General features: G+C 31.7%; 1 protein-coding gene across 2 annotated transcripts in view; it reads left to right on the forward strand.

Annotated features, from left to right (window-relative positions):
- LOC129981709 (protein Wnt-11-like) overlaps positions 1 to 13820 on the forward strand; it is a 28623-nt gene extending 14803 nt beyond the window's left edge. For both annotated transcript variants that reach the window (XM_056092662.1, XM_056092663.1), the window contains exons 3-5: positions 4627 to 4904; positions 9608 to 9891; positions 13105 to 13820. In XM_056092662.1, the coding sequence (XP_055948637.1) occupies positions 4627 to 4904; positions 9608 to 9891; positions 13105 to 13279 (737 nt within the window). In that variant the 3' untranslated portion in view covers positions 13280 to 13820. The remainder of the gene's footprint in view (positions 1 to 4626; positions 4905 to 9607; positions 9892 to 13104) is intronic.
- Positions 13821 to 15047: the final 1227 nt, after the last annotated feature.

Here is a 15047-nt window from a genome sequence, read left to right on the forward strand (position 1 = left end):
TTAGAATTATCCAAGTTTTGCTATATTAAAAATAAAATTTAATTTTCTTTACTGTAACCAAAGATAAAGTTGTGGTAATATATACTATTGAAATGTTTTGATAAAGACTTCTAGTTTTGGAATTTCAAATTTACTTGAAAATAAATATGTTATTATTCGATTTATTCACAACAACTCTAAAAGAAATGATTCGTTTCCAAGCTTCCTCTGTATTCTATAAGATTAAACAATAAAAATGGGACTTCTTCAAAGTAATATGTCTTTATAATCGAGTTGTAACCTTAAAATGGAATATTAACTTTTATGTAAAACTTTGCGTGTGAATACACAAAAATAGTCTTTAAATATTTATCTTTCTCGCAAATTTAAAACACTTTTAGATGCTTTGCATCAGATTCAAATATCCAGCAGTCCTCCAATTGGTTTGAATTTCAACATTTTGGTCGTAGCCGACAGACAAAAGCAGTTAAATAAACATGATTTAAATACTAATTAAGCTGCTCCCAGTCTGCGTAAAACACTTGCCCGTTTTGCAAATAAAAGGAGTTATTGGAATTGGGGAAATTAAGCAATTGGTTGAAAGTGAATGCACTGTGAATGATGAAGAATACTTTGGGATTGCATCATCAAGTCGTGAATAATTGGCTAGAATAGTATTTTGTATAAAATAAGACAAAACTATGTCCCGTGAGATTTCTTGCCCTTTTGTGTCATTGATATAATAAAATAATTTTAATTTTTGTGAATATATATTTTATGTTGATTCCGAATTAATCTTTTAATTTTATTAAAATATATTGATTTAATGCAGTAATGTTTTCCTCTGGGGGGGGGTGTATTTGTGTAAAATTGATAGGAAGCTAATGGGACATCTTGAATTTTTAAAACTTTAGTGTATCAGTTTATGTAATGAGCATTTTTTGTTGTTGTTAATTCATTGTTTTTGTTGCGAGTATCTGAGCCTTAATATGGCAATTGCTCATTGTTCTTTGCAAATCAAATGAAAGAATAAAAGTTATATTACCCGAAAATACAGGGAAAATATTTAGAAACTCAGGAGAATCTGAAAGTGTTGGTCACCTCAAGCTATTGCTTAAAAAATGACCTTGTTGATTGTATGTTGCCTATCTGTTTGCATGTATTGCATTAACTCAAACATGCAATTATTTATATAAATGAAGTTTGGTAAGTGGTTTTATCACTAAAGATGTTAATCTGCACCAAATTCTGAACCAAATTAGCCAAAGGAAAACTCCTAAATAACGTGCTTCCGTGTTTACTTTCTCGTCTACGTAGCATAGAGAAAGCAGAGAAATCGTCACAAAATTCGAACTGAAGATTTTGACGAATCTCCACTTTTAGAGCTCCCTGAGCTAGAAAAACATGTTTTTGGAAAATTTCTGTTTGTCTGTCTGTCTGTCTGTGATAAAGATAACTCAAAAACGCTTTGAGCTGGATGGATGAAATTTGGTATATGTTGCTTATATCTTCCTCTCTGTTCGGATATAATTTAGCACGATAACTATAAAACAAAGAGAGCTATATAGATAAAATTCGATACATATAATTAACATCTACAGTCTAGACATATATCATATTTTGAGCCAAATCCAATGAGGGATTGACCGTATGTCATCCTGCACTTTTAGAAATATGTAAAAACGATAGCTCAAAGACACAATGAATTATCACTTAAATATATTACTTTTGACATGAGAATTTGTGACTGCAAGTGTAGTTTCATGTCAAACTTTTATTTATTGGGTTGGAAAAAACGTGTTTAAAACAAAAATTCGATATTCGGATATTATTAACTGGATGCCAGGGATTAATCGCCAAATAACTCGCCAAGGATGACACAATAGATTCAATAAAAATGCTAGATTCACGTCAAAGGTTAATATTTCGTATCTATTGTACGCTAATACTATGCAAGCGTTCTTCAGGATAATATCTTTATTAGAGAGTATGCCAGAAAATTCTATTGAAAGCACTCATCCTGTTGTTGTTTTTTTAAAAATCTTGTTGAGTTAAAATTTGATCGCTGCAAATAGTCACCAAATGAACAATAAGAATTAATTTTTTAACAAACACTTAAGAGGAATAATCAAGCGGAAAAAATAATGAAATATACAATGATTTACTATTTTACGAAACACGTTCTGGAATATTCCGAGATGATTTACGAAAAAACAGCATATTAATTTACGTCTTGAAGTGACGTCTTTGACAGCAAGATGCTTTCACTTCTATTGACCGATCGTGATCTGTTCGTTCATAAAACTTCTTAATTCGTGATGTCATAGAGCAAACTACGTAAATTCTCAATGTTTGACCAACAGCAGTGAAGCCTGCGGACAATTTCATTTATGTTTTATATTTGTCAATATAGTTGATAGTTCACGGCTTTCAGCGTCACCGCATGCATAATTTACAAGAATGATGACATTTTTATGATGATACTCGCGAGTAGCATTTAATTTTCTGAAAGCTCTCATACCATTTCAAAGAAGTATTACATCAGTTATAAAAAAAAAATTGAGAAAATATGTGGAGGTTGTTGAATTTAGACCACCTAAACATTGAAAAAATGTACAGGAATAGAGAAATAATTTATTTTTTGTGGTTTATTTACCTTCAAAACAATTCAATTAATATTCCAAGAAATACATTACAAAGTAGGAAAGAAGCATAAAATTTGTGCCATCGGTTTGATTAAGAAATCAGTTAACCAAATTGGACAACTAATTGAATTTAATTATTTCTTTAAGCACAATTAAAGCAAAAACATTTTGTCTTCTAAAATTTAAATCAGCACCCAATATAAGAATCCAAGTATAACATCTTATGCACTATATTCCCCCTTCTTTTTCATCCTCAGATATAACACAAAACCAGGCAGCTTTAGTTTTGTTCTTGCATCTGTTTGATGTCTTGCTTCTTTAATGTCTTTTTATTGTTTTTTTCTTTTCTTTTTTTTTTATTTGTTGTTGATCTACTTTTAATTTATGAGGTTTAGTTTAGTTTAGTTATATTAACGTACCGTTTAAAGCAACACTAGGGCTATTTTGGAACGGACCTCGTAATTTTGAACCTCTGTCAGATGACAAGGACGACACCTGAGCTGGCACCCCCCTCTCCACACCAGTGGGAGGACGTTTGGTCATGACGAATTTAACGTGTAACAGACCCTTTTACACAACGGTTCTTCGGTGGAATCGGGACACGAACCTGAAACCCGCCGATTCTGAAGCCGAGACCTTACCACCAGGCCACCGCGGGCCCAATTTATGAGGACAGTTAGTGATTATAACCGCTTTCTGACCATTTTCCTAGTTCAAGCTAATAATACCTTTGGTTTAAATAGTTGAATCAAGGGAAATTGATTATTTAATTAAGGACTTGATTAACAATAATTAAGATTGTTTAATCTGAGCCACTTTTGAATGCTAATTCAATTTACAGCAAAACTGTTAACCAAAAAGCATTATCTTCTTAAAAGAACAATTTGTTTGTCTAATTGAAAAAATGCTTCGCTCATAAAATGTCGGCTTGATTTTTAAGCCTATGTTCGAATCTTATATTATTTTTGAAATTTCATTCTTAATTATAACAACGATAACGTGCGAATTTTTCGTTGTAACGTTTATACAGGTACAAAAAAAAAAAAAAAAAAAACATTTAATATCGTCACACAAGCATGCATATATAAATGCAGAAACAGAAGCATTCAAAAATATTGTTGTAAAATAAATTTATTTTTATGGATTTATTAAAGTTAAAGAAAAAAAGAAAGGAACTGAAATTGGCTATGTTAAAAACCTAATTTTATTTAATTTTAAATTGGCGTAAAAATGGCTTTTTTTAGCCATAATATGTACCCAAGTTATTGAGGGAAATGTTATAACTTTTTACCCTTTAACATGCGAATTTATTTAACTTCTTAATTAGACGACACATCCTATTTCGGATATTTAGTGTTATTTTGATTCTTATAGTAATCCAAGAAGAATCTGAGTTATTAAAACTTTTCTAAGTGGTTTTTTGCATTTTTAAATACTTAATTCTGTCGCTTAATTGCAGATTGAAAAATTCAGTAATTCGATGCGCGTGTCAGTCACTTTACTGTGTGCAAAAGGGCTAATTAAAATATTATGAAAATCTAGGAAAAAACTCTTTCTTAGAGAGCTTCTACCACCCGAGAATTATTCAGTTAAGAAATTTGATAATTTTACTTCCACCGATGAAGTCTGTGAAGCAATTTATTTGAACGATTTTTGCATTATCTATGCAGCCCGGCGTAATTTATAGCCTATCCAATTAATAAGCACTATAAAATTTATCCAGCTTATAAACATTATACATTATCATGTCAAAAACCATTCTCTTCACAGGTTATCCAGTCAATAAGCACGATTAAATTTATCCAGCTTATAAACATTCTCATGTTAAAAACCATTCTCTTTACAGGCTATCCAATCAATAAGGTCTATCAAATTTATCCAGCTTATAAAAATTCTCATATTAAAACCATTCTCTTTACAGGCTATCCAATCAATAAGCACTATCAAATTTATCCAGCTTATAAAAATTATCCTATTAACACCGCCGACCCTTTTTTTGCAGGTACAAGTGAACAGGCGTTCGTGAGCAGCTTGGCATCAGCGGGTTTGGCGATTGCTGTGGGCCGGGCTTGTGCCGAGGGGCGCATCAAGACGTGCAGCTGCGGTAAAGAATCGAGGGAGCCGCCCCCATCGGATTTCAAATGGGGCGGTTGTGCCGATAACATCGGATACGGCGTGAAGGCGGCGAAAGCCTTCTCTTCGGAACCCTTCGACAGACGGAAATTCCGGGCGAACGTCGACGTCAGATTGCACAGACACAACAGCAGGGTAGGATGGAGAGTGAGTGTTGTAGCATTCTATAAGATTTTATACTTCAAATAATGCTAGATTTTTAGTTGATTATGTTTGAAGAATAAGGCTCAGATGGGCCTTGACCTTCCCCAGAATTCCATTTCCTGCTGTCTTGCTCTTGGCTAAGGTTTCTCAATATGCCTCTTAGCCCTTTCTAAAGCCGTGAGAAGTATGCTTCCCACCAAATTTATCAATCTTTGTATGAATTTATGTAAGTTGGTATAAGTTCTGACAAATTTTTTTAGAAAGACAGAAACTTAGATACTTTAGTTCTTTATTTCACACAAAATGATGTGTCTTGATTTGTTACTTAATTATTAATTAACCAAATTAATTAATTAATCAAATTAAATTTATCTAATAAGCTAAATGAATCACTTTTCTTATTCTAATTTCAAGCCTAAAAATATTTTTACATAATATGACTAGAAAAAAATGGCCCTTTAAAGGGTTAACTTATTAGCTGGCGCAGTCCCCATTTGGGGATTTTAGAATTTTATGTACTTACTCAAGACCAAAAATATATTTGGTACGCTTGTCTGTTTAGCTTCAATCTCTCTCTCTCTCTTTATATATATATATATATATATATATATATATATATATATATATATATATATATATATATATATCACTGTGCAGCAGAAAGTGTGTATTCTGTGTTTCGTTTCTTTAAAACAAGCGAATAAATTTGAAACTCGTCTGTAAGTTGAACGGAATAGAATTGTCATATTTGAAGCACTCTATTTTTAGTTTTTATATTACAATGAAATACCATACATAAATATGTAATTTAGAGGTTATAGTAACAATCTGTTACTCAATCTTTTGTTTTTAATTGAAATTATTTCGTTGATCATTTTATAACGATATCCTTTTTCAAAAATATCAAATATTTCCAAAAACGAAACATAATTTTTATATTATTATATTGCTACACACATTTTTGTTCATATATATAATTTAATCGAGTAAAAATTTCAAAAAAATAAATAAATAAATAAATAAAAATTGCGGTAATGGATTAATAATTTTGAAATCTTTTTCCAGGCAGTCAATCCATTTAAGTTTTAGTTCCCTGTTTCTTTGGTACTAAATGGTTTAGTCAAAAAGACCTTTTTAGTGATTCGATTGTCATCCAATTATATCATGTGTATAATTGTATTGCAATAAATGTAACTATATATGGTACTTTATATAGTGTGTAAATTTCCGAGCTGGTTCTTCAACGATCATCACATTTAACTCCACCAAATATTCTATTTTAGCATTTCTCTTCTCAAATATCACAAAAATCTCTTTCTTTTTCTCCTTCATTACCCATATTTCAGTACTGTTTGTGAGAAAAAGCCTAATCAAAATTTTGTAAATGAGTCATTTCGTTTTTCTTTGATTTTACATATCATTCGATTTTTCTAATAATATTAATTCCATATCCTAACAAATAAAAGTAGCATTAAATAAACTCGCATCAACTTATGATGACAACCAACAATTGTTTATTAAGTTTAACAGTCATTTAAATCGAAAACACCTTCAATGAAATCCTTACAGTTGTTGTGTTTTATAAAATTAGTTTGGAATGAATTTAAATAAATCTTACGATGCATTCAGCTTATTCTGAGATTTGTTGTTAAAATGAGCAGAAAGTAAGTGCGTTCTTTCTAAAACCTTTTTGCACCTGAAAGATATTAAATATTTTAGTGTTTTAACATCAGCTTCTTGATATACTTCTTCAGCTGCTGCCCTGTAGGTTTCTGGGCTTGCAAAGCTTTAACTTTCCACTCGAATTGGAGTAAACAAACTTTTAACTTTTGAAAAAAGTCTTTATAAACAGTGTTTCCAGCCGTTACCAGCATTACTTCCGCATATCCCAGGGGTACGTTTACTACAATCGGGAACCTTTGCTTAAGATTGTTGTGTTTTTGGATTATCATTTTCTTAATTGATTTTTTGAATTACGAAATAATTTCTCAAAATATTTTTTTGGACAAGGATACCTATAGTATTAGCGCAAAATATTGCACGATGTATCCACAATGTTGTCGATATTCTGATTGCTGTATAATACTATAAAAAATGATAACAATGATGGGGTATTTTATGCTATTAAGCTAAAAAGTGATGATTCATCAAATCCCGAGGTCAAATTTTCAACGATTTTGTATAAATTGTATATATTTAGTTTGTATACATTGTATACATACATTTATTTTGTATACATTGTGTACAAAAATATGTAAGAAGGATCTCAGTTTTTTTTTTCTTTCGAAAAGATACATTTCCGCTTTGAACACGCTCTTATGCTCTGATTGTTCCCAAGCGCGATGTTTGGACTGTAATCTGGCCCCCAAATCAGCCGCTTCCTTTTATCAGAAAAGGGCGTCGACAGGCCATCTTTCCACACCGCAGTGTCGAACCTCGCTCTCCTTCCTAATCGTTGCGTCTCTGTCATCAGCACGCCACTTATCGCCTTGCAAAACAACAAAAGATTAATCCCGCCACTAGAGGTGTGGTACACACCATATGTATGTTTGATCTGGCCTGTTGACAACTGCCCAGTGGTATCGGCTGCAATAAGGACATCGGTTCTCTTTTTTTCTTCTTTTCCCTTGATATGTGCGGATGAATCGTTGAGAAATTAAGATTTAATTATCCGCATTTGACAGCTCAGATTATTTTCCCACAGGATCGATTTCGCAATACAAAGGGACGTTCTAGAGAGATTTTGCGTCTCGAAACAAGGCTGACTGACAGCTTTAAGTGTAGCACGATTAAATATTTATATGTTTTATGAATTTCTTTTCTTAAAGTATATGGTGTTTCGAAATATCTTAAATTGGCTCAAAAACCAGCATGCGATCTCGATCTTGCAATATAATTTTAGTATTACTATTATTATTTCCTTAATTTTGTTACAACAATTAGACTGTATGTCTGTTTATGTAAAATAGCATAGATTTTCAATTTCCCATTCACAGTTTGCTTACAAAGTCACTGCAATTTCACATTTGAATCTCAACTACTAGCTCAGTGCTCTCGGCTTTGTTTAATTAATGTTAAAACCCCACCACCAAATTTTAGTCAATAAATGTCAGACGTCGGGCAATTTGGGCGACAGTCACAGCGATGGATAGTACAAGTACGTCTTCCGATGTCTTTCCCACTTTATGCCCATTACACTGTTTAAATAACCAGTTGGTTATAGTTCCAGGGGCTTGAAAGGATGTTATATGTTATATAACATGATATTAGCAGCATTTAGCAGGATAAGATTCGTTGTTGTTATCATTTCTTTTAGCATAACGTTATAATGCCATGCATTAAAAATTTGTTTCGTACCACTAGCTCAATAAAATACATTACTGGACTAGAAAATAAGCAGTTACATACATACTCATTAATTAATAACAATGAAATTATTTATATTTTCTAAAACAAGGCCTTATTAGATTATCAAAAGTTGAATTCTGCTTATTCATTCCACGAAATTCCCTTTAAAATTATGCAAAAAAACAAAAACAAAAAAACATTTGCAGTTGGCTGAATGCAATTTTCTATAATAGAGCCAATAAGCAAAAAGGAATATCAAAAAAATATGAAATAAGTAAATTTAATCATTATCGATTTTATACCCCTCCCCAACCTATTTTGTAATTGCCATTCCAAAGTAGAAACGGACCGTGGTAGCCTGGTGGTAAGGTCTCGAGTTCGGGAGTGAAGGATTTCAGTTTCGAGACCAATTCCACCAAAATCCGCTAAATCCATCAAGGTCAAATGTCCTGTCACTGGTGTGGTGCCGAAGTTTAGAGAAGGGGTTCAGCTCTGGTATAGCCTTCATCATACGATAGCGGTTCAAATTACAAGGTCCATCCCGAAATAGTCCCAGTGTTGCTGTAAAAACGGGGCCTTAATGTAACTAAATCCAAAGTAGAAATTTAGTTCATCATTTTGATGTTCTTCTATGGCATTAAAAAATTCTATAAGAATGTATTCTTAAAGGCGAAATCTATGCAGTGAAGGACCAAAAATGTTTTCTCAAAAGCATTTACACACTGTTTGAATTTAGACTTTATTTTGAATTGATAAAAAAAAAAAAAAAAAAAAAACATACTATCCCAAAATGAGCAATAACATTGTTACGATATCTTCACGATATTACCCAGTATTCAGAATATCGCACAGAATCGTGGAGATATCATAGAATATTTTGCGGAAATACGGAAATGATTAATAGCTAAATAAGACACTGATTTACTTTTGTATTAAAATGATGAATACTACCATAAAAACTTTGTTAATGCTACAACTGTGCGAGCAGTATACTTTTTGCTTTATGCATTTACCATAACATGCTTCTTAAAACAAATTTTAATGCTAGATTTCGTACTTGACACTGTTTGAATGAAAGGCCAATATGGCAATGGCGGCTGATACTCGGAACGGAACCTCTATATTTCTGCAATGTAATCAGTGAAGGAGGCGAAAATTCAGAATTCTCTTGGATTTGCAATGGAATCTCTTATTCAGTGTGAGATAACAAAATAACAAACAATTATAATTTTGGCGACCGAACTTAGGTCCACTAAACGCTCGAACCTAAGATATAACAATAATCCTTTTAAAAATACCTTTATAATTTTTATTATTTCTATGCTGTATACTCAAATACTGTTTTTCTTTATTTGCAGGCCGTGCGTTCGTCTTGGCGCCTCCAGTGCAAGTGCCACGGAGTGTCTGGGTCCTGTGAAGCCAAAACGTGCTGGAAGGCTCTCCCATCCCTCCTGGATGTAGGTGCGAAGCTGAAACTGAAACATCGGGACGCGGAGGAAGCGAAGCCAGTGCCAGTGGGCAGGAAGACAAAGCTTCTGCCCAGCACCGCTCGCTTCAATAAAGATGACCTCGTGTACACGGTCAAGTCTCCCGATTACTGCGTTTTCGATCCGAGCTCGGGATCTGCTGGCACAAAAGGAAGGTGAGTGGTCTCGGTCATCTTATTAACACTTTAATGGCCGTTCACACCACATGTGAGTGGCTATCTCACACACATGTGTGATAACCGGAACAATTGCTAATGATTACACACAAAATATATGATTTTTTTTTTGTTACTTTCTTGCATACAGAGTATAGAGAAAGTATTTTAATCGTCAGAAATCTACATGAACCTCCACGATTTAGACATCCCTATATTAGAAAAACACATTTTTGGGAAATGTCCGTATGTTTGTCTATGATAAAGATAAACGCTTTGAGCCAGATGGATAAAATTTGGTACATGGTATTTACACCAAATTTGTAAATTTCTATCAAATTTGTAGCAAACTTTATTCAGAGGAAGTCTACTTGACTAAATATAACTTAATCCGATAACAACAAAACGAAAAAAGCTAAGTGGATAAAATTCACTGGACAGATTTAATGTCTAATTCAATACAAGGTTGAACATCTGTCAATCTTTACTTTCAGAAGCATCAAATACATAACTCAAAAACGCAGTAACTTAAATATATCAAATTTGGTATATGATTTTGTGACTGCGATGTAATATTGTGTTAAATTTTTTTAAATCGGTTGGGGAAAACGAGGCTAAAACACAAATTTCCCTTTACTAGAGAACATAAATTATTTCATGAATTTATCTAAAGTTTCTTTTAAATTAATTCTTCCAAAATATTGCCAGCCGCAGGCAATGTTTGTCTGAATAGACGTGTGACCCTTAAAGAGTGAAGTTTATTACAATAAATAAATAAATAAATAAAATAAAATAGATAGATAAAAAATGTTAGCACTTTCATAAAATGGCAAAATAAATTATTGAAAACAATAAAAAAAAACATTAATTCATCATAAAAACAGAGGTTTACGGACGTATGTTTAGTAGATGTTTGTCGTACCTACATTTCTTCAGGCTGTTAATATACAGGATGATTCAAACTCATTGAAAAAAAACTGTAAAGAATGGTAGAGACAAAATAAAACCTTTTTTTATGCCTCAATATGCTGATATAAGTAAACATGAAAGGCAAATACGGAAATAGAAAGGAAAGGAAACATAAATTGTTCACTGACAGTATCGTTGGCAAATATTTTTTAAAAATAGCTTTTAAAATAAAATCTTATACATGTATCCAGCAAAAAAACTCTCATTCTTAAAATCACTTTAGTTTAGGTACCTCACAATACTGGTAAGCCCGCATTTCTCTCAAAAAGATAAAAAATTCCCCACCCCCACTCAAAAACTATAATGACAATTAGTGTTCTTAAAGGATTGTTATACAAATCAGATTTCTGCTTAGCTTAATCAAATGTATGCTCGGATATCCTTTGCATGTTCTTAGAAAACATCTATGTCTCCGAAATTCATCTAGGCGAGCGCCTCTAAGAAACAAAGCACTCACCACGGGTAATCAATCAATCACGCTTAACGAAGAGGGGATAAATTTGGCATTGATATCCGGGTGATCATTGAACGGGCATTTGCATATTTATAGAATAAATACATGTTTAGCAGCATCAGGTGTGTCTTAACATATTTTAATGCCCTGGATTAGAGTGATACGACACTTCATCAGAACTAGAACTAGGCATTTGAAAGCTTATGATCCTAGAGAAATATCTATTTAATAAAATAACTGAGGAGCAGAAAAAGCAGGATGACAACCCCACAATTTTCCAAACTGAGCCTTCAAAAACAGAATACTACAATCCAGTTTCTGCCACCTCTATCGCAGGTATAAAAAGATTAATTTTAACGATTACATTATAACTATAAAAATAATCAGCTATGTATGGATATTCTTTGCACTGATATGCATGCTTAAGTAACATTAAACATCAGTGGTTGTTTAGTTAAAAGACTGAAACGTATTTTATTATTAATATATGTAAAATCACAAGTAAGCACGTTTATAATTCAAAATTAAGATAAAATTTGTATGGTATGTTTAGGCGCTTTTCGATCGGTGGTACTCCTAGTTTACAATCCAATGGATAAGGTGATTCCTGAGAGCGTTAATGGTGATTGGCTAGCCCCTATTAACATAAAATGTCCAACAATATTGTTACATCTTCACTATATTATCCGGCATTCAGAATATCGTGGAAATATCATACAATATCATCCGTTTTAGGAGCAGTTTCAAAGATGTCTGGAATTTTTTGCAAATGTGTAGCCGCAACAAATATTTTCGTGAAGAGATTTTCAATAGAACAACAAGCCATCAATATTTTTAAGTTTTGTATTGCAGTTTGCACAACTGTGAGTAATAATTGTGACACAAAAATAATAAAAAAATTGTAAAAGTGTGATTTTGTGAAGAAACATTTATCAAACGATGCTGTCAGAAAAAATACGTTTCTTCAGTCTATTTCTCATGTTTGTAGCGTAATAAATGGCTTGCATCCTTGCAATGCAGTATAAAAAAATATTTGTAATAGTGTATTCTACCCTTTAAGTTGTGTGCATTAATTCATTTTAATTCTAAATATTACATTTTATATTTATATAAACAATTATCTGAACGGAGTGATATTGACGTTGGCAAGAACAATAGTCATGCATAAAAATACTTTTCATGAATTTCAAGAAAAAAATCAAATATCCAGATTGGGATTGAGACTTCTTTTTTCATTTTATAAGTAGTATGTTATAATCTATGCATAAGAGCATTTCTTAACATCAAATAATTTGTTGATTTGAGAGATGTGAAAAGGAGTTCTTGAAATCGAAGTTCTTACCTTTCGGACAGAACAAATAATAAAAGGATTGAGATGACATTGGAATTACTTAGCAAGTGGTTGTATATTAAGAAAGTGATTAGCAATTACAATGAGCAATAATAAATAATGTCAAGTGGTAGTCTAAATTAATAAGCAGAGTAAAAGATTTTAACTAAACGACTTCATTTTTTTTTTTTTTGAAGTTTTGCGAAAAAATATTGCTTAACATTTAAATGTATGTATAATTCTTGTTTACTTCTCAATAATTATTTCAAGAATGACATTTTTCAGCAATACCGTACTAGGAAAAATTTGCTTAAAAAAGTAGAAGAATTATAAAAAAGAGAAAGCGTTTTGATTTATACATGAATGCATTTAGAATACCCATGCAGATGCGCAACTTTTTTTTTTTTTTGAAATATTCTTTTAGAGAATTGCAATATTAAAGAATGATTTTTTTTTCCAGACAGTGTAACAGTACTACCACGGATTCTTTCGGATGTGAAGCAATGTGTTGCTCCCGAGGTTACTTGACAACATGGACTGAAAGAGAAGAGAGATGCGGTTGCAAATTCCAGAGGTGTTGCTACGTGACTTGCAACACCTGCAAGATCAGGACAAATCTAAACTTGTGCTTGTGACTTGAATGGCTTAGCATATGCGTGATTGCAAACGATAAGTCCACTCTATTCTAGGGTGAACCACGAGATAGCGCCAAGCACAGATTCCGAGATGAATCAGAAGTTCAAATGGAATTCGAAAATACTTCTCAAGTCAAGTTGGGAAGGAGTTCCATTTCTGTTCTGAAAATTTGATTTTTGGATGATTGCTCTACCGACTCCAAGATATAAAAGAATGGAACGAAAAAAAAAAAAAAAAAAAGTACATCAAAGAAACGCTGTGATATTTTGTTTCTTTAAACCTCTGCTTTTGAATTTTATTAGCAAAACTGTGTAAGATGAGAATTCTGTTGAATTATTAACATCAACAGTGTTTTCGCTGTGCAGTACAAACCTAAGATTCTGATGAAAGGTGTTCACTTAGTCATTTATTTATTTTTTTATAATTCATTATTTAAAGTCATGTTTCGACGCAATTTTTAAGAATGAGTTTTATGTTTTACTGCATAACATCACTAATGTATTTTATTTATTGATCACATGAATTCTGAACAGTAAGTTATTGTTCCTACGTATTTATTTGTAATGTATTTCTATGCATGTATTTGTAATGTATTTCTATGCATGTTTCTATGCATTTCTGGTATTAAATATCATTCTTTCAAAGCTGAATCTGTGTGTTACGTTTATTTCATAAAGACAGCAATTTAGAAAATTTTGATTCATGCAAGGAAGTAAAAATTTGGAATAGTGTAACAGATTTCTTGGGGGAATGCTGTATAATTCATTTAACTTTTATAGAGTGCCAGAGCTAGAACAGAGGGAAATTTAACATTGCAAATAATTGCATAATATTTTTAAAGTTTGAAATGGTGAAACATTTTTCGTTTTTGACTCGGCTTTCATAGACAACCTGGAAGAAAGTACATATAAATGAAAGGAAGTTAATTAAAAGCTACAGAATATATGCTATGTTTTATAGCTAAATCTAGCAGGATATAAAATGGATATCAAATATAATATGATGCTGAAAATTAAAATAATGAAGTAATAACTTATTGACCAAAAGTTTAATTTTAAGAATTAATTTTAGTTAATTTGTATATCACTGTATTCAAGCCAATCATTGCCATTTTCAGAAATTATTCTAGCATTTACTTGCAATCAGCAATTTTTAGTTACTTTCAAAATGAGAAGTAGGAACTCAACAATGTGCAGTTTCATGCGATGGACGAAAGTTTAATTGTTGTGGCAACGCTAAGCACCCCTGTGCTGTAATCCCAACAATTCCACTTTTTTAAAAACTCATATAATTGAAATATTGATATTCAATGAAATTTTGAGGTTATTTTCCCCCTCATAATAGCAAACTCTCTATATTTGGGATATAAGAGAGTAAAAATATCCAACAAATGATAAAATGATATCAAAATGATGTGTCAGCAAATTAAATATTTTCCTCCAAATAAGAGAAACCTAATTCATTTATTAAGAAAGTAGCTTTACTAAAATTAAAATATTAAAAAATAAATTTAATTCTTTCATGCACTGCATATGCTGTAATGGATGAAAAATTAATGTTCATTTTTAAGAGGAAAATTAGCAATAAAATACAAAATATCTTTAATTTATTATTTATGAAAATTCATGCATGAGAAAATTAACATTATTAATCCATGAGAGTTATGTAATGACACAAGAAATAATTCATCACAATGGCTTTTCTTTATTGAGAAATAAATAATAGAATTTCCAAATGAAAAAATCTCAAATAAATTGGTAAAAATAA

The sequence above is a fragment of the Argiope bruennichi genome, chromosome 8 (genome assembly GCF_947563725.1).
Source record: "Argiope bruennichi chromosome 8, qqArgBrue1.1, whole genome shotgun sequence".
Taxonomy (NCBI): Eukaryota; Metazoa; Arthropoda; class Arachnida; order Araneae; family Araneidae; genus Argiope; species Argiope bruennichi.